This window comes from Zootoca vivipara, chromosome 2 (genome assembly GCF_965207765.1).
Source record: "Zootoca vivipara chromosome 2, rZooViv2.hap1.1, whole genome shotgun sequence".
Taxonomy (NCBI): Eukaryota; Metazoa; Chordata; class Lepidosauria; order Squamata; family Lacertidae; genus Zootoca; species Zootoca vivipara.
This window is the reverse complement of record NC_142584.1, coordinates 119,268,322-119,289,235: the sequence shown is the minus strand read 5'-3', so window position 1 is coordinate 119,289,235 and position 20,914 is coordinate 119,268,322. Positions and strand designations below refer to the sequence as shown.

General features: G+C 45.6%; 1 protein-coding gene across 1 annotated transcript; it reads right to left on the bottom strand.

Moving 5' to 3' along the window:
• Positions 1 to 6,975: 6,975 nt before the first annotated feature.
• Positions 6,976 to 14,517, bottom strand: LOC132591788 (vomeronasal type-2 receptor 26-like). The gene is made up of 6 exons (XM_088662555.1): positions 14,417 to 14,517; positions 13,154 to 13,445; positions 11,230 to 12,036; positions 9,497 to 9,724; positions 8,444 to 8,570; positions 6,976 to 7,892 (listed from the first exon to the last, which is right to left on the bottom strand). Exons 2-6 carry the CDS (start codon positions 13,298 to 13,300, stop codon positions 6,976 to 6,978), a joined length of 2,226 nt encoding a protein of 741 aa, XP_088518681.1. The 5' UTR covers positions 13,301 to 13,445; positions 14,417 to 14,517.
• Positions 14,518 to 20,914: the final 6,397 nt, after the last annotated feature.

The window sequence follows — 20,914 nt, the reverse complement described above, 5'->3', positions numbered from 1 at the left end:
GGTTCCACCCCATGGAAGTCGGTAGATGTTTTGGAAAAGCATTCCATAATAACCAAAGCAGATTCCATATTCCTTCTATAATATCTCCGGGCGGGGTCGCTGCTCTTTTCACTGCTGCTGCTGCTGCTCCTGGGCGCACCTTCTGGCCTCGGGGGCCCAGCACCCTTATCAAACTCACTGTTAATTTAACGGGCTTCAAGATACTAGTATTTATATATATATATATATCAAGCAGCAAATAAAGATATAGTCCAGTATTCCTGAGGAATTATTATTATTATTATTATTATTATTGAAAAACACCCCAAAACCACAAAAAGAAAATATGGACATACATATACATATCTACATAAATATACACATGTATGTATGTATGTATGTATGTATGTATGTATGTATTACGGCCAAATACCTGAGCCCAACCATCCCAGTGAGCAATACAAAAAAAAGTCTTTCTTCCCATCAAGCTCCAAAGAGATTCTCCGGAAATTGGGATTCTTTTTCTATCCTGGAATTAACAAAATAACAGTCATTCTTGCTGAATCCCAGTGGATTTCCACCCACAAACTCAGCAACAAAGAAATCCAGGACAAAACATTATTGTGATAAATACGCCCTGAACTCTTGCAAGGCGGGGGGAGTGAGATACCGGACAGACACCCAAACGTCTGGTCATTTCCCCCAATGTTCTGAACCTGTGGCTGAGACCTATGGGTTTGGTGGCCCCTTAATTCTGTACAAAGTTGAAGTGGGGCAAGGGTCTCTTTCTGCTGTCCATGATTTGGGTTTTGGTTTTTATGCTGCGTCAGGCAGCCACCAAGATGTCCCTGAGGACTGAGTGTCTTTTGACCAGGCCTTTTGAACTCCAGGAAGACTATTACAGGCCAGGAGATCTCATTGTGGGGGGACATTTACGCTTCAGCAGTGCCATACACACAAATCAGATGTTCAATTTGTCGCCCCGAAAACGGGACTTATACATTTCTAAGTACATACATAGAAACTCTGGGGAGGGATTTGGGTTGCTCTAATACAGGGGTCAGCAAACTTTTTCAGCAGGGGTCCAGTCCACTGTCCCTCAGACCTCGTGGGGGGCCGGACTATATTTTGAAAAAAAATAATGAACGAATTCCTATGCCCCACAAATAACCCAGAGATGCATTTTAAATAAAAGGACACATTCTACTCATGTAAAAACATGCTGATTCCTGGACTGTCCGCGGGCCAGATTTAGAAGGCGATTGGGCCGCATCCGGCCCCCGGGCCTTAGTTTGGGGATGCCTGCTCTAATATCATTGTAGACTAGAGGGCTTGTTCCAGGGATCTGCTCTAGTGATGTTGCTTATTTCCCAGAATGAAAAACAAACGGTGGCATCTCCAAATAATTGTCCATACGAGCAGGTTCTTCTGTTTATGGCGGTGAAAGAAACCCCAAAGCACCCCCATGAATCATGATGGGAAGGCTGCTAGGCTCGCCAACAGAAAATAGAAATTATTATTATTATTATTATTATTATTATTATTATTATTATCTGCTCTATGTAAACATATGGAAAAACTTTCTGGCAGTAAGAGCTGTTTGACATTGGAACATTGGTGAACTCTCCTCCTTTGGAGATTTTTAAGCAGAGGTTGGAGGGTCATCTGTCCCGGATGCTTAAGCTGAGATTCTTGCATTTCAGGCTGTTGGACTAGAAGACCCTTGGGTTTATCTTCTATCTTCTCCTTTCCACTGATCAAAGTCGTGCTCAAGGTCGCCAAGGGCATTTAGAAGTACCGTAAAATAAATTGACAAACATTAAACTGAATCTGGAGCAGGGCAGATAATTAAAGCAGTCTGCTTCGAAAACCTTAAGGGGAAATCCACTTGAACAAAATGAACCTTGCTGTAATAAAGCAATAAAGGAATTTAAAAGGAACACCCCTAGACTTGGAAGTTGTTGTTGTTTAGTCGTTTAGTCGTGTCTAAATTTGTACAATGTCCTTTATCAAAAGATCACAGGGGTTTTCTACAGAAAAATACAAAATGAGAATTTGTTGTTGTTTAGTCATTTAGTCATGTCTGACTCTTCGTGACCCCATGGACCAGAGCACGCCAGGCACTCCTGTCTTCCACTGCCTCCCGCAGTTTGCTCAAACTCCTGTTCGTAGCTTCGAGAACACTGTCCAACCATCTTGTCCTCTGTCATCCCCTTCTCCTTGTGCCCTCCATCTTTCCCAACATCAGGGTCTTTTCCAGGGAGTCTTCTCTTCTCATGAGGTGGCCAAAGTATTGGAGCCTCAGCTTCAGGATCTGTCCTTCCAGTGAGCGCTCAGGGCTGATTTCCTTCAGAATGGATAGGTTTGATCTTGCAGTCCATGGGACTCTCAAGAGTCTCCTCCAGCACCATAATTCAAAAGCATCAATTCTTCGGCGATCCGCCTTCTTTATGGTCCAGCTCTCACTTCCATACATCACTACACACCAGCTCCAACTGGTTTACAAATCTCTCCTCCGACTCCTCCCCAGTGCAGCTCAAGCGCACTCTTACACAGAAGTCAGGCAGTGGAAAGGCTGACAAACTCTGCTGTTCTGTCTGTGTGGTCTACAGCTGGTGTACATCCTTTTGCCCTCAAAAGCTGAAGCTTACAGGGAGAGGGAGAACGGACCGACCTGAGGCATTGGCATTCTCAAATGCATGTTGTACTGATTGGACAGCTTTAAAGGGAATTGAACAAATTCACATTCAAGGTCATCCATGGCTGATAATCATGACGGCTGTGTCCACTACCTCTGGTATCAAAGGCAGAGATCTTAAGGGTGCTGCTTACATTTCTTCTCCTTTCCTGTTGAGCAACAACAGACAGCCTTTATTTGTTTCGGGTTGCTTTTGTTGTAGATAGCAAGTGGGAGGGAGTGGAATGTGATTGTGTGTAAGAGAGATGATTTTGGCTGGTCACTGATAATAATAATAATAATAATAATAATAATAATAATAATAATAATAATAATTTTATTTATACCCCGCCTATCAAAGTCACCAGGCTGCTGCAAATACTGAATCTGATTCCACAAAATGTGACTTGATGGAGTTTAGGAAACCTCGCTTGCGGCTGCATCAGTCACGGTATCTTGCCATGTGGCATCTAATGAAAGAATAATATGCCTTTTTAAAAAAGTATATCATTAGAAATGTACTATGCAATTTTATGCAAGTGATATGGGTAGATTAATTGCCTAAATCCAGGCAGTAAATGGGTGGAAATGTTGTTAATTGGATCGAGGACAATTATCAACACTTACCTTTCACTCCTCTCGTTCCAGCCAGAAGTCTGCACTTAATGCTCTATGTGCAAGCATTTGGGGGGGGGGGGGTTGCCCCAAGCTTTCCCCACCAAAATAAAAACAAACCTCACTCTTTAAAGCTGAATTGGAGCAAATGTCCATTTGGGTTTTCTACAGATGGACATTTGCCCCGGTTGATCCTCAAAGAGTGGGTTTTCATGGGGAAAGATCCAGAGCATGGACATGGAGCTTTAAAATAAATTTAAATTTAATTTAAACCATGCTGCGCAGATCGCGTTATGTGCATCCGATGCTGCGGAACCCGGATGTAAACACTTCCGGGTCCACGGCGGTCGCTCGCCGAAGTGGTCGCTCGCCGAGGTAGTCGTAAATCGAGGTTTGACTGTACTTTTCTTAATAAAGGCACTAGAACCGATCGCTCTGGAGTTTTTGACATCCTTCTTTGGAATTCCTGCATCTCATGACTCACACAAGCTCTCCTCTGGCTCTGTGGTTTGCAACAAGAGCAGGAAAGGGAGGCCCGTTCACTTCTGCCTCTGCCACTGGCCACGATTGACTTCAGCGTGGCTTAGAGCTGACAGGTGGAACATCCCCAAAGGGAATGGAGCTCTCTGCAGGAAAATTGGTTCCCCATCAAGGGATATGTGGGAGACAATTCCATTGGGGGTTCATTACTAAGGTTCATACCAAATTCCCAAGTGGTCAGACTTTATTCAGTAATGCATTGCATGACATACTATAGTACAAAATAGTCTGCGCCTGCATATCTGTTAACACACCCCCTATATAGGATATATGTGCCATCTTCCGCCACCTTCTATTATCTCAGCACCTCACCATCTTTTCACCCAGCCATAGTACTTGAAAACAGTTACTCAACCTGAGATTTTTTACTGTATGTGCAGAAGCTTGCCTTTTACCCTGATGGCTAGTTGTTTTTATATACACTTGGGTTCCTTCTAAAGTGGTTCCTACCAATTTTGGCATCAGGCCGTACTCTTGCATTCATATCAATATTGGCCTTATTTCTGAATCACAGAATTGTGAAATCAATAAAGAATTCCTCAGTTACCATCCTCGGAATATTCCGCTTTCCAGATCCCCTTGCAGGGTCCTCTCCATCTCCCTCTCCTCTTTGCCAGGGGTCAAATGAATATCTCTCTTGGTGCACTTGCAGGGGTTGTGAGCTAGACAGTGTATCCTTGGCCCCACCCTCTGCCATGTAGCCTTCTTCCCCAGCTGCTATTTGCAGATTAAATATCTATCCATGTATTTATTTAAAAGTTGTTCCCTGCCTTACCCCACTGTTAGGCCCAGAACTATTCTGCCATGTTAAAAAAAGAAGTCAGGAGTGTAGGACCTAAGTCCCGCCCGGGTATTAGGAGCAATGGAACCAACACAAAGAGGCAACATGCCAGGCAGGATACAACAAGATTTATTTGTTCAGCATATGCTTAACCAAATGGTGCAGTGCAATCAGCTCGCAACCTGCACACCGAATGGTGGATTTACAATACTTTTATACAGTCACAACAGGCAACACCTTATTTCCTTAACTACAAAAGCACATGTATTCCAAAATGCCAAACTGCCATACGCCCTTCTCCCTTATCTGGTCCTGTGAACCCAGCTTGTACTCCCCTCCTTCTTTACTGGGCGTGTAGGATATAGGGCAGGCATTTGATAACAGCTTGCAAGCTACGCGCCCATGGGCCCTTGCCTTTGTCTCACTTCAAACCCCTCTATACAATGTGCTGTGTATTTGAATCCTAAATACTATGCAACTATTTTAATATCAATTATGTGTGTCTTAAATAAAAGTATTGGCCCTCCAGGAGAGAGCTAGGGTCAGCCCAGACAAAGGGTGAGAAAATCCCTCCACTCCTCATGGTAGGGAAACAGCAGCGGCAACTCCAGCCGGAGCCAAAAAGGCGCTCAGGCTGGAGACAGAAAGAAAGAGGAACAATAGTGGAAAGGATGGACCCAGATCTATACACACACAAGATGAAAACAGAGAATTAGTATAGAAAGAAGAAGTAAGGATTTAAGGCGGAGAGGCAAGGGGCTGGGAGACCTCATTTGTTTCTGTTTTTGCTGTACAGTATAAGGGACCCAGGTGGCGCTGTGGGTTAAACCACAGAGCCTAGGGCTTGCTGATCAGAAGGTCGGCGGTTCGAATCCCTGCAACGGGGTGAGCTCCCGTTGCTCGGTACCAGCTCCTGCCCACCTAGCAGTTCAAAAGCACGTCAAAATGCAAGTAGATAAATAGGGACCGCTACACAGGGCCGTCTTAAGCCCATCCAGCGCCCTGGCGCTAGGTCCCTCCAGCGCCCCCCTCCAGAGCCTCTCCAAGGGCCCGGGTGTGCCAAGCGGACCGCGGCAGCAGCGGGAGGCCACCTCCGAGGACTCCGCGCTGCGCCTCCTTCTTGTTTCCCCAGCGCTGGGTTCCGCTCAGTCAAGCTTCGCCACCAGCGCGCACACCGCGGGACCAGCAAGAGCTGCTTGGGCGCTGTACGCGCGCTGGTGGCGAAGCTCGACTGAGCGGAACCCAGCGCTGGGGAAATGAGAAGGAACCCTGCGCTCACTTGGCGCCCTCCCAGCGCCCTCCCAGCGCCCGGTGCCGTGGTTCTCCGCGCCACTAGCCTCTATGGCTAGGACGGGCCTGCCGCTACAGCGGGACGGTAAACGGCGTTTCCGTGCACTGCTCTGGTTCGCCAGAAGCAGCTTTGTCATGCTGGCCACATGACCTGGAAGCTGTCTGCGGACAAACGCCGGCTCCCTAAGCCTATAGAGCGAGATGAGCGCCGCAATCCCAGAGTCGGACACGACTGGACCTGATGGTCAGGGGGCCCTTTACCTTTCTATAAGGGAATAAGATATTGTTACGTATACGAGCAGGAATGGAAAACTAGACAGCTGAGGGAGAAGGGGAAAGAGAGAAGAAGAAGAAATTAAATTGGGAAATGTGAAATTTAAGATTGATATAAGGCTTGAAATGTGAATTGGAATATAAATTAGTAATATAAAGCAGTAAATGGGGGAAAGTATGACATATCTAGAAAGAAAAGTGGGAAGTCAGATTATTATTATTATTATTATTATTATTATTATTATTATTATATTTATTTATACCCCGCCCATCTGGCTGGGTTTCCCCTGCCACTCTGGGCGGCTTCCAACAAATACCAAAATACATTAAAATATCACAGATTAAAAACTTCCCTAAACAGGGCTGCCTTTAGGTGTTTTCTAAATGTCAGGTAGTTGTTTATCTTCTTGACCTCCAATGGAAGGGCATTCCACAGGCCAGGTGCCACTACCGAAAAGGCCCTCTGCCTGGTTCCCTGTAGCTTTGCTTCTCGCAGTGAGGGAACCGTCAAATGTATTAAATTTGATATAATTTGGTATTGATTGGTTAAAATTTGGAAAACTAATTTGGCAAAGAGAGAGAGAGAGAAAGAAACAGACAACATTTTTGAAGGCAGCTCACAGTGGCTTTGACACTACAGAGAGAGTACTTCTCATATTGTAGGCTTGGGTATTTGAACAGGGTGAAGAGAGAGGGATATGGTTGTGGAGGGTGGAATGTTCAGCATAGCACACTCTTGAATTCAACCAACATGTACATCATCAAGACAAAAGGTCTGTGGCCATTGCAGTGTTGTGGTGCCATTTTCATACAGGAACTATCACATACCATCTTTTGATTTGGTTGTTAGCTGTAGATGCTTCTTTGTGTTCATATCAGGTCTCAGCACGATAATGTAGCATTTGGGGATGAAGATGCAGCCCAGAAGCCCAGCACTGGAGGCCAAGATAGAGAAGACCTGCACGGCTACCATGTATTTCCCCTTGGTGCTCAGGTAGGTGGGCACAAAGGACACCCAAACACTGCAGAAGACCAGCATGCTGAAGGTGATCAGCTTGACTTCATTGAAGGCCCCAGGCAGCTTCTTGGCCAGGAAAGCCACCGTGAAGCAGATGGCAGCCAGGAAGCCCATGTAGCCAAGGGCAGCATAGAACATGGCAACAGACCCTTCATTGCATTGCAGGATGATCTCCCCAGGCTTAGAGTGCATGTCAGAGTCTGGAAATGGGGGAGAGGTCCCCAGCCAGATGGTGCAGATGAGAACTTGGAAACTGGAACATGAAATGACAATGTAATTGGCCAAACTCTTCCCCAGCCATCTCCTCACCTTGTTCCCTGGCCTTGTGGCTTGGAAGGCCAGAACCACAGTGATGGTTTTTGCCAACACAGAAGAGACGGCAACCGAGAAGATTATGCTAAAGGCTGTTTGTCGGAAGAGGCAGATCCCTCCCCTTGGCTGGCCAATGAAGAGGAAGGAGGACAAAAAGGAGAGCAGGAGAGAGCTGAGGAGGATGTAGGAGAGGTCCCGGTTGTTGGCTTTGACGATGGGAGTTTCTGTGTATTTCATTAGGATTCCTAACACAAGGCCTGTGGTTAAGGACATGAAGAGGGCAAAAGAAGCCAGGAGGATCCCCAAAGGTTCTTCATAGGCAAGGAAGGTGATAATCTTGGGGACACATTGATCTCGGTCCTTGTTTGGATGTTGATCTTCTGGACATTTGATGCAACGGTTTGCATCTGCAAAGATCAGAATTATTATTGTGTTGCAATGTGCAAAAAATGGAGTGGTCTGTCATCAGTCAGTCACCCCTGCTTCTGACTTGGCAGGATTTTATTGATTTATGCATTTATGTACTCTTGTTTCATGCAGGTTTTTTTTATAATAAGCAACACCCCATTCTAGTTAAAATATGCAACAATAACGAAATACATGAAACTTTGGCCAAAACTTTGGTCTCCTGAGTCAAAATTTGACACTTGAGTGACATGTCAGAAGGGATTGGTTGCCCAAAACCAGAGGGCAGTCGAGCAGTCACCGAAATTTCTAATGTGAGTTCTGAGGATTCCCCCCCCCCCCACACTGTGTAGGCTTCCAAATGTCATGGAATTTGACTCTAAGAAAGAAAGTATCTATGCACACATAAGGAAATGCGGAGAACTTGCTCCAACAAGGTAAAATTTGTACATGAATCACATACCATTGGGCAGTTATAAATTTCACTTTAAAAATGTCTTTGATATCTTTGTCAACTTCCCCAAGGGCGTCCCTTTCCAATATGGTCACCCACCTTCCTGCGTGGAGATGGTCCCTTCTGAACAGGGAACACAGTCGTAGCAGCAGAGTGGCTTTCCTTCCTGAACCACCTTGATGAATCCGGGATGGCAGCTTTCCACACACCTGGAAGGAGGCAAGGTCTAAGCATAAAGAGAAAGAGCATTAAGGAAATTTCATGAGGCCTAACTGGTTTCTTGGTTGAAACAAAATAAAAAAATTCCTTCCAGTAGCTCCTTAGAGACCAACTACGTTTGTCATAGGTATGAGCTTTCGTGTGCATGCACACTTCTTCAGATACACTGAAACAGAAGTTACCAGACCTTTATGTATAGTCAGAGGGTGGGGAGGGGTATTACTCAGAAGGGTGGTGGGAATAGGTGATTGGCTGATAGGAGTGGTAAACCTCTTGATAACTGTTAACAACTGTTAACAACTGCAATTGGTCTTGCAGGAAAAAGCAAGGGGTAAGGTGCTAAAGAAAGCTTTATTATGTATAATGAGATAAGAATCCAGTGCCCTTATTCAGACCAGGTCTCTCCATGGTTTTAAGCTTGCTAATGAGTTGCAATTCAGAAACTTCTCTTTCCAGTCTATTTCTGAAATTCTTTTGTAATAAGACAGCTACTTTGAGATCTTGTATAGAATGTCCTGGGAGACTGAAGTGTTCTCCTACTGGTTTCTCTGTCTTGTGATTCCTGATGTCAGATTTATGTCCATTTATCCTTTGGCGTAGGGTTTGGCCTACCAGTCAGGACGTTGCTGGAAACCTCACTATACTAGAGATATGAGGGTGTTCTTACACTCTAAATCTGGCAGGGTGTGGGGGAACCCTTGGCCACCTTATTTAGTAACTAAAATCATCTATGCCCTTGAAATCTGCCTTCTTTCCCAATAGATGGACCCTCCATTTACACAGTTTCTTAGGGGACCACCATAAGATCTTGAAGAAATGTTGGACCTTGGACATGGCATGCATTTGAAGGCAGCTCCACACAGAGCCTGGCACCTTTATTGGAACTTATGGGATAGGGAACACAATTAAATGAAATAGATGATCTTCCCCCACCTGATTGAGCCATTTGGGCCACACAATGGCATCCTGGTTGATGGTGAGCTGCAGGTTTGGGGAGCCCTGTCTGTCGAGACTCCCAAACTTCACCCTTAGGATGGACTGATTGGGAAACTTCACCCAGTTCACAATGTCCAAGTCAGCTGCCAGTTCCCCATTCTCATCCAAGTATACTCCGTCCATGGAAGAATTGTAAATCTGTGAGTATCTCAGGAAAGGGTGGAGCTAAAATTAAAACAGCAACATTCAGCCCATTTCATGCTTAGAGCTCCTCCGACTCAGAGTTGGAGTCTTTCTAAACATTGAGGGCTTGTCCATAGTGGAGTCTACCGTGCATTCCCATGCTGTTTGCATTCAAACTTAATCTGCATAGTTGCACCCACAAACAACACAAGCAAACCACATTCAGATTTCTACATTTCTTTTCCCACCATGCTTTTAACTATTTCCAGTGTTCTTTTGAACAGAGGTATTTAGACCGCAACCCAAAGGGGAATGTCTACTGCATGAAAGGGAAAGACCAACATTGTTCTCCATAGACCAGTCATGGCTGAACTTAGCCCTCCAGATGTTTGGGGACTACAACTCCCATCATCCCTAGCTAACAGGACCAGTGGTCAGGGATGATGGGAATTGTAGCCCCCAAACATCTGGAGGGCCGAGTTTGGCCATGCCTGCCATAGACAAATTCAAATACATGCAGGTGTGGACTATCCCCTGCTCAACATAAAAAATAAATTCGAGAAACTCTCCTAAATATAAATGATCATTCCAATTAATGGGGCAAGAATATTAAGGCACAATAAATGTTACACATGTATACATAACTCTACACTAATGAGCTTGTGTGTAGCCTACACACTTAGTACCTTACACACACACACACACACACACACTCCCTTGGAGAAAGGCTGGGGCTTAGTTTGCCCAAGCCAGTGCCAATGGAGCAGCAGGAGGTAGGAGGACTTACTTCAAATGGGCCGCGGCAGCCAAGGAGGAGTTAGATATTATAAGAATAGAATAGAATAGAATAGAATAGAATAGAATAGAATAGAATAGAATAGAATAATAATTATTATTGGCCAAGTGCATTTTCCAACATACTTGGAATTTGTTTCAGCTACATTGCAATGTAAACATGCACACACTGTTCCACTTACAATACAAATAAGCAAAGAAACCCACCCATAATTGACCTCCTCTTCAGCTACACATCTACAAATTTAACAATTTAATGGCACAAGGGAAAACACTGTTCCTGTGCCTGGCCGATTTTGTATATGAAGACCTGTAGCGACGTCCAGATGGGAGTAAATCTAGCAGATGATGGCAGCGATGTAAAGGATTGGCTGCAATTCTCTCTGCTCTCTTCTTAACTCTGGTAGCCTAGATTGTCTCTATTGTAGGCAAGCTAGCACCAATTACCCTTTCTGCAATTCTTACAGCTTGTTGGAGCCTTTTCTTGTCTGTCTTGGAGGCTGTACCATACCAAGTAATAGAATTACAGTGAACAGTTTCGATGATGCTTCTGTAAAATTGGATCAACACTTCCTGGGGCAATTTAAATTTCCTTAGTTGATGCAGGAAACACAACCTCTGGTGGACCTTTTAAATAAGACTATCGATGTTGCTTGACCAATTTAACTTTTGAGAAATAATAGAGCCCAGGGACTTAAAGGACTCTACTACTCTAAGGAGGCATGAATAAGGACCATTATTCTAATGAATACCTGCCATGGCTGCAGTCTTTGAATTTCCAAACGGACCATCACCATCTGTTTATATCTAGATGAATATGCAGCATTTAGGGCACGAGCCACAGCTTGGACAGTGTTGTAGATCCTGTAGCTGTCTAGAGAGAGGATTCTTTCCAGATCGTCTTGGGGAAACATCTCCAGTTTCTCTCTCTCTCTGCATCTCGTCCAGCCTTTCACTGAGAATGCCTGCTTTGAATAGGAGCAATTAAAAGCTTCCTCACAAAACTTCTGAATAGCAGAGGAAAAGGGTAGAAAATCATCATATTTTGTCTGTTTATTTGTTTCCAAAAAGAAAGAAAAAATGCCGTGGATGTGTTGGAAAGATAAGACAGGGTACACTAAATTCAAATAAATGTCCCACATTGCTGTTGTGATCCACACGTTCCCTACAATGGGTTTCACCACCTCGTCAAATAAATCTTGTATAAGTAATATTCCCTCTAAGACATAAGATTTTTCTACATAGTAAACAAATACATGAACTTGTCTCCACTTGAGGAATGGAAGGTGATGGATCTTCTCTTTCAATGTATTAAGTTGTGGGAAGATTTGTGAGATGGCAATACAAATGCCACTCTTGATGAGCACCGGCGTCAAGGTCTTCATGAACCTCTCTCCATCATCAGTGTCTGGTGCAATGAGACCAATCAAGGTCCACCTGAAGTGCTGGAGCAGCTTGACAATCCCTGGGTACAGGGCTTCTTCTTTGGGTGCCATCCGGTAGAAAAAAGGAAACTGTCTCTTATCATTCAGAACATGAGAGACAAAAGCATAACTGACCTGGGAAGAGAAGGGAGATCAGTGGATGGCTTTGATTTGTTTTTAGTTGCCAACAAATGTATGGCTGTCGTGGAAAAAGCAATTTCCATGCTGAAGAGATTGAAAATAAAAATGCCAATTTCTATTATCTGCATTCATATTTAATGTATCTATTATAACTATATGGGACGCAGGTGGCGCTGTGGGTTAAACCACAGAGCCTAGGGCTTGCCGATCAGAAGGTTGGCGGTCTGAATCCCTGCGACGGGGTGAGCTCCCGTTGCTCGGTCCCAGCTCCTGCCAACCTAGCAGTTCGAAAGACTCAAAGTGCTAGTAGATAAATAGGGACTGCTCCGGCGGGAAGGTAAACGGCGTTTCCATGTGCTGCTCTGGTTCGCCACATGGCTCTGCTGGCCACATGACCTGGAAGCTGTACGCCGGCTCCCTCGGCCAATAATGCGAGATGAGCGCGCAACCCCAGAGTCGGTCACGACTGGACCTAATGGTCAGGGGTCCCTTTACCTTTATTATAACTATAATTTCCTCACTATTTTTTGTTTCCTATAATAAACAGTATCTTCTGAAATATATTCATTGTCTGAATGGTTTGTGCCCCATGATTTTATTCTGTGCCCTGGTGTTCCTCATGTTGGTGAGGATATTTGTTCACATTACACAGTCCACAATAAATTGTTGCATGGAAGAATCCTTTGTCCTTGGGTGGATCTACACACATGAAAAAAAAAGCTATAAACAGGTCAGAAATTAGATCATTATAACAAAAGGGGGAACTCTATGGAAAATCATGTAGAAAAATGTTCTGCTCTCTGGCGCCGTCTGCTGTTGTATGTTTATAACACATTCAAATCGTTTCTTTACTAATGTATCTGAGTCCCATTGCTTTGAAACCCTGAAAAAACACATTTGAGTACCGGTAGAAATGGCTGTGTGAGGAAAGAAAGGGTGATTGTCCACCAGAAGCAGTTAAAACTCTCTCAAGTCTGTGCAATACTCTTTTTAAAAATGAATGCCGGTCTCCAGGTCCACTTTATATCCACCCCACTTTGAATTCTCTGGAAAGATCACAAAGGGGAATTAGGCTCAGGCTGCAGAAAGTCCCACCCCTCTCCATCCCCACCTGTGGGATTTTATAGATGCCCAACAAGCTTGAAATCTGGATGGAGTTTTGAGAATCAGCCCCTTCAAGGATAGCCAGAATGTCATTTTGTCTTCCACAGTTGTAGTTGGGAACGTTCACCTGCCCTGTGGAAAGCAGGTCTAACATGGCATTATACGTCACCCTGCTGTTATAAAAGTTCCCATAGAGGCTGTAGCCAAGGGTGATGTTTTGTAAAAGCTTTGGATTCTGGTTGATATCCTGAATAGCAAACGAGAAGGAGAGGATCTGCCAGTATCTTGTCTTTAATTTCCTGCAAATATATGGAAAGATGTCCCGCATTCAAAGAATATAAAAAATATTAATTTATTGCTTTTTTGACAAGATGAACTGGATTTAATTTCTGGAATTTAACTTATGCTAGCACTGGTCCAAAACACTCAACCATAACAACCAAATCATCCTTGATGGTGTGTGGGTGTAAAGTACTGTGGACATGCTGAAAATGGAATTTGAGATAGGAAGAACGAGAAACTGAGAGAAACCAGAATTGATAGATTGGTCCATCCTTAAAGGTAAAGGGACCCCTGACCATTAGGTCCAGTCGTGACCAACTCTGGGGTTGCGGCACTCATCTCACGTTATTGGCCGAGGGAGCCAGCATACAGCTTCCAGGTCATGTGGCCAGCATGACAAAGCCGCTTCTGGCAACCAGAGCAGCACACGGAATCGCCGTTTACCTTCCCGCTGTACCTATTAATCTACTTCCACTTTGACGTGCTTTCGAACTGCTAGGTTGGCAGGTACTGGGACCAAGCAATGGGAGCTCACCCCGTCGTGGGGATTCGGACCACCGACCTTCTGATCAGCAAGCCCTAGGCTCAGTGGTTTAACCCACAGCGCCACCCGCTGTCCCAGTTAGTGAACCTAAGTGGAAGGTTCAAAGCACTGGCACAAATCCCATTCGGTTTCAGAGGGAGAGGGGACCCAGGTTCGTCAGAACTTGGCAAAAATTCTACAGCTCTTGGACCCTTTCCTATGGTTGCTTGCAAACCTAAATATATATTTTTTTCTATATAACCTTGCCTAATATACACATGAAAAGCGGACAATGAAATCAATTGCACTTTAGCACTGATACACCGTCAAAGTCTCCCTCCAAAGGCTAAAGAGGAGAGGGATTTAGTAGGAGCAAGAAAGAGCCTGGTTGTTGGGGATCATTTGCACTCATGAAATCAATACATAATGGAGCAGCACCAATTCCACCCCCACAAAATGACCGACCTGGAAAAGCTGATGGAAGGAGAGTCATTGAAGGTGTGTGGATTAAGAAACGCTCTTGTGGGAGAGATGACCCCACCAATGAGGTAGTCTCCTGGCTTGTAATAATTAAATAGGTCAATCCGATCCCTCTCCAAAGTTAATGGGCATTTCACCTTTGGCATCTCACAACCTGCATAAGGCAGCCACAGCAGTAGAAGAAACACCAGCATCCTATGTCTGCCTGGAATGGTCTCCTGCCTTGCGACAACTCAAAAGAATTACTGGATGAAGCCAAACGCTTTTGCACGTCTTTCCTAATGGTGATGGAGCCCAGAAAGATTTTCCATCATAAGGGGATGGTAGTAAGTCAAGCTCACACAAAGAGATGATTTCTACGCAACTGCCCTCAATCTCAACCCAAGCTCCTGATGTGGCAGGAGATGTTTATGCTCCCATCCTTCCTGGCTCTCATTTTTGATGCTTATTTCAGTAGGCTTAAAGAAGATCTTTGGACAAAGCTCCAGAGAAGAAGAGAAAAATCACTATGATTTTCATAATTATAAGGGGAAGAATCATCCCCCATGCAAGATCATGAACTCTCTGTGTGGCTCCATGCGCAGGTGCAGGGCTGGAGAACAGCTCGCAGATGTGGCTCCAGACTCCAGATGGATAATGGAGCGGGCAGCTGAACATGTCTAAAGTTTGGTGCAAAAACACATTCACAAGAGTCAGGATCAAGATTTCTTTTGAGGACAGTGATGAGGAAACTCTGATCTGCAGACAGAATTAAGCCTGCCACACATCCTCCAACATTTCTCCGATGAAAATAGACACACCCTATTATTATTATTATTATTATTATTATTATTATTATTATTATTATTCCCTGTCCATCTGACTGGGTTGCCCCAGCCACTCCAGGTGGCTACCAGCATATAAACATAAGAAAACATTAAGAAATTTCCCTACACATGGCCTTCTCGTTAGTGGCACCCGCTCTGTGGAACGCCCTCCCAGCAGATGTCAAAAAGAAAAACAACTACCAGACTTTTAGAGGGCACCTGAAGGCAGCCCTGTTTAGGGAAGCTTTTAATCTTTAAGAAATTAGTGTATTTTAATGTTTCTGTTGGAAGCCGCCCAGAGTAGCTGGGGAAACCCAGCCAGATGGGCGGAGTGTAAATAAATTATTATTATTATTATTATTATTAGGCTATCAGTGGCTTCAAGTAAAGATGGCTATGTACTACCTCCACTGACAGAGGCAATGTGCTTAATGAATGCCAGTTGCTTAGGAAGACAAGTGGGAGAATGCTATTGCCTTCTTGCCCTGTGACAACAGAATACTTTGCGTCTGATCCATCGGGGGTCCTTGTATCTTTCCCATTGATGTTTCTGAAGAGCCTACAGGTAATGCTATTAGGTGGAGAATGGATTTTTTTTCCTGGCGTTCTACTTCACCAGGAAAAGCAGCTGATCAAGCAAGAGAGGTGCAATTGGGAAGGTCAGGAATGGGAGTGAGGCTGCAGAAAAGCCTCCTGACCTCTGAGGCCTAGAGGCTGAATATGGCCCTCCAAGCAGGGCCGGTGTGTCCATTAAGGCGAACTAGGCAGTTGCCTAGGGCGCCAAAATGGAGGGGGTGCTGGCACGACAGGGAGCGCTACTGGCTTCACAAGACTTGCTCTGACGCGCGGCCGCTGCGCCCCAACGCCACCTACCCACGTCCAGGGCGGGCAGCAGCGGTGGCGCTGCCGCTGCCCAGGTGTGCCCGGAGCGCCGAGGGCAGCAGCGTGTGGAGGACACGTGGGGCGAGAGCAGCCCCTTCCCGTGGCGCATGCGCGCCAGAGCCAGGCCTTTGGCTCCAGGCGCCATCGCCACACTCTACTTCTCGGGCAGGTGGGAGCAGCTGCTGTTGCGCCTGGGGGTCTGTGGCTGAAGCCCGAGGGCGGCCAGAGCAACCCAGCCGTCGGCGTCGCAGGTAAGCGGGAGGGGCGCTGGGAAGGGAAGGGGGTGAAGGCTGAGCCAGGCCCGCAGGGAGGAGGCAGACGCCGGGGGGGGGGGGAGAAGGTGATCTCACCTAGGGCGCAAAAAACCCTAGCACCGGCCCTGCCTCCATGCGTCTCTTATCTGGCCCCTTAGTACTCTCCCTTGGCACACACCCATTCTAGACATGCCCCCTATTGGCTCTGTTTTGTTCCCTCCTGTGAGGGACAGGGGATACCGGGAGGTCCCTCCCATCTTAAGTACCAGCTCATCGCCAAGCGCTGGGGAAAGCAGGGAGAGTTCCGCCTCAAGCGGAGACTCAGGAAGTGGTGACCGAGGCTCCGGCAAGGTAGCGGAGCCCATGCACAAGGTGGGACAGGAAGGGGGGAGCAAGGGGGGAAGGCCGACCCCGCCGACCCCGGAATTACGCAAGAAACGTCGTGGGAGGCGACTAGGTCTTCCCAAACTTCTTTGCTGGAAGAAAACGCGCCAACCTCCATTCAGAGGTACTGACACCTGACTGACAACATGTATATAGACCGCTCCGAGCACTGTAAATAATCAGCACTTAATAAAAGCCTAAAAGGACAATGTGGTGAGGAGTCGTTACTCTAGAGTAGCCGCATCTGCATCTCTGACACCTCCCAAAGTGTTTTAGCCTGGCTGGACTGTGTCCTTGAACTTTGAGAATGCTTCTTCCTTGCACGGATGACAACAGGGTAGAGTTACAGGTAGGTAGCCGTCTTGGTCTGACGTAGTCGAAACAAAAAATAAAAAGATAAAAAAATTCCTTTCAGTAGCACCTTAGAGATCAACTAAGTTTGTCATTGGTATGAGCTTTCGTGTGTATCTGAAGAAGTGTGCATGCACACGAAAGCTCATACCAATGACAAACTTAGTTGGTCTCTAAGGTGCTACTGGAAGGAATTGTTTTATCTTTTTATTTTTTGTTTCAACAGGGTAGAGAGCGGTGTGTGTTTGTGTTTGTGTTTGTGTTTGTGTTTGTGTGTGTGTGTGTGTGTGTGTGGAAACTAGACTACTGAAGAAAGGTAAAAAAATTCATGAGTTGTTCTGCCCACTTCTATCCCTGCCCACCACTGTCACGTGGCCACCTGAAGGTTGTCCAGAAGGAAATGTGGCTTTCAGTCTGAAAATTTTGCCAACCCCTGCAACAAATTTTAATTTCAGAAGCTCGCAATATTCAGAAATAACCATGCAATGTGTCTATATGTACATACATCGTAAAATAATAATATTTCGGTCCTGGTCAGTTAAAGGCCACACAGACTTTTCTCCCCCCCCTGTGACCAACGCCAAGAGCAGGGAGCCACATCTGTAAGTTCTCGTAAACATGTTTTCCTCCAACTCTGCACATGTCCCTCAAGCCACACAGAGACTCCAGGACGTTGCCAAGGTGACACATTTTACTCCCCCTTACAATTATTTTTATTCCTGCCAAAGCTGCAGGGATTTGACCAAAGATTGCCTGTGAAACCAATCAACTAAACATCAGAATCTAGAGCAAGGCAAGGCAATTTCTTGCACTCTGCCTGGAAAAATATGCACTATGCTGCTGAGAGCCTACACACACACACACACACACACACACAAACACACACACACACACACAATTTCCTCAGTGTCCTGGCGGATCATGAGATAGTTTGAGCATCTGATGTCCAGCCTCTGGAGACACCACTATTTGATCAAACTTTTCAGCTGTTGTTCTGCAAGTGAAATAACTCTGCAATTTCCCATTTCTAAACACAAGCTTCTGCTGTTGCTGCAAAATGCCTGCACTGTAATATTCATACATTGCAGTGGGTTGGACTATATGGCCCCTGGGTTGCCCTCCAACTCTACAGTCCTTTGTTTAATACACCCCTTTTTCAGTTCCTCTTCTGATTCTCCTTGAGCCTCAGCAACTTTTTCACCAGGCAATACCTTGCGGCATGTTAAGTGACAAGTACACCACTCTTAATTCCCAGTAAGTCCTTGTTGGTGTTACTGCAAATGGAATCCCTGGTCTGGGCCTTGTGTGTGGAATAGAAATGAATTTGCTTTCCAGCCCAATAATGAGTTTCAACAGGCTTAAAATAGTTACAAATTAATGTTACAAAATACAAGGCAACACATTAATCCTTAAGAGCCAGCCACGCAGCCCACTCTTCTTTTTAATCCTCAGGGCAGTTTATTAACATAGGTTTCTTAAGACAGTAAAATAGCAGCAATACAGAGATCCTCTTACCCAATAAGCATATCAAAGTTTATTTAAGAATTCAGGGGCGTTTAGTTGTGTACACACACAGAAATCTATAAAGGTTAATTTAGGATTGATAATTTACCACCAAGCACTGGCGGAGGAAGGCGGGTGCGGGGGGTGCGGTGCGCACCGGGTGTCAGCCGTGAGGATGGGTGACATCGCTACGCCGCCAACAACCCCACCCCACGCTCACTGCACAGGGGGCACCCCCGGATGCTCACTGGACAGGCGGCGGGCCACTAGGGACGATGCTGCCGTGGGCAGCTAGCACCACCCATAGCTGCCAAGTCTCCCATTTTCCCCGGGAAATCCCCGTTTTTCCAGCTGTTCCTAGCTGAAAAAATGGCTCCCCCCCCCGGTTTATTCTGGCGCGGCGGCCATTTTGGAACTGGGCGGAGCATGCTCAGAAGCGACTTTTGATGCTGCTTTGCCCAGTTCCAAAATGGCTGCAGTGCGACTTCTGGCGCGGCGGCCATTTTGGAACTGGGCAAAGCCGCATCAAATGTCACTTCTGAGCATGCTCCACCCAGTTCCAAAATGGTGGCAGCATTACTTCCAGTCTGCTATTTCCGGCCGGTCCCTTATTTCTCTGACAGGAACTTGGCAGGTATGGCACCACCCCTCCCAACATTCTCCACGTGGGCAGCTAGTGCCACACACCCCACGCTCTCCACGCAGGCAGTGGGCGGCTAGGGACACTCGCCATGCAGGCGGCAGCCCTGCCTCCGCAGGCTGGCTAGCCCCGCCCCTGTACCGCTCCGGGTGCCAGGGCAGGTAGCTCCGCCCCTGCCACCAAGTCACTGACACAGAGATACACACATAAACTGGAAGAGAAATGGCTGGATGAGATCAAGGACCACACAGAAGACAAAGAACAATAACCACAAATGACTGACCGACACAGCGCCAACAGGGCAATGGCCCATCTAGTCTGGCATTGCGTTCTCACAGTGGCGAACCACTCAAGCAGGACACAAGCACCAGAATACTTTCCCCTCCGGTGGTATCCAGCAAATGAGATTTAGAAGCATTGCTTCCTCCAGCTGTGTAGGGCTAGTATACATATAGAATTGGAACTTTGTTGGACTGGTCATGTTGTGCGGGTGCCTGATGATCGTCTTCCAAAGCAACTACTCTATTCCGAACTTAAAAATAGAAAGCGTAATGCTGGTGGTCAACAAAAGAGGTTTAAAGACTGTCTCAAGGCAAATCTAAAAAAATGTAGTATAAACACTGACAACTGGGAAACACTGGCCTGCGAGCGCTCCAGTTGGAGAACAGCCTTTACCAAAGGTGTCATGGGCTTTGAAGAAACTCGATCTCAGGACACTAGGGAGAAACGTGCTAAGAGGAAGGCATGCTTGGCAAATCCACACCGTGATCAACTCCTGCCTGGAAACCAATGTCCCCGCTGTGGAAGGACGTGTGGATCCAGAATTGGCCTCCACAGTCACTTACAGACTCATTGTTAAAACCTTGTTTATGGAAGACAATCTTACTCGGCTACGAGTGATCGCCAAAGAGAGAATTGGAAGGGACCCTGAGGATCATCTAGTCCAACCCCTCTGTAAGGCAGGAATAGGTAGTTGTCCCATACGGGGATTGAACCTGCAACCTTGGCATTATCAGCAGCATGCTCCAACCAAGGGCTATTGAATTTGTCTAATCTTTTAAAGCAGCAGGGACTTAAGATAGTTTAACAATGTGGAATAAGTCCTTTTCTTCTGAACCTTCCAACCATGGCCGTAGGCAGGGAGAGCAGCTGCCCCCCCCCCCCCCGATCAAGTAAATAAATAAAAATACTTAAAGTAGAATTTGCAGGAAGGATATTGTTAGCCCAAAGATGGAAGCAAGAAACGCCAACTAAAGAAGAGTGGCAAGAGAAATTAATGAACGATGCAGGGATGGCGAGATGAACGGGGAAAATTCTGAACCAGCAAGACCAGACTTTCCTAAAAGAATGGAAGAAGCTTTCGACGTATTTGGTAACCAACTGTAACCAATTGACATCACTTGTAGGGTTAAAAGAAGTTTTGTAAGGAGTAATATACGAATTATTGTGAAAAGAATGAAGAATAGGTATTAAGAGTTGAATTTAGAGCAATAAGTGTAATAACAAAATGCATAATTAGAAAGGATTTTAGAAAACCATCCGTTGAGGTTGAAGGAAGTCTTAGTAGGCTGTGATAGCCAGAGATTTTGAAATGACGTTTAAAAGGATGATATGCTGGAAAATATGTGTAAAAACCAATAAAAAATTATTAATTAAAAAATAA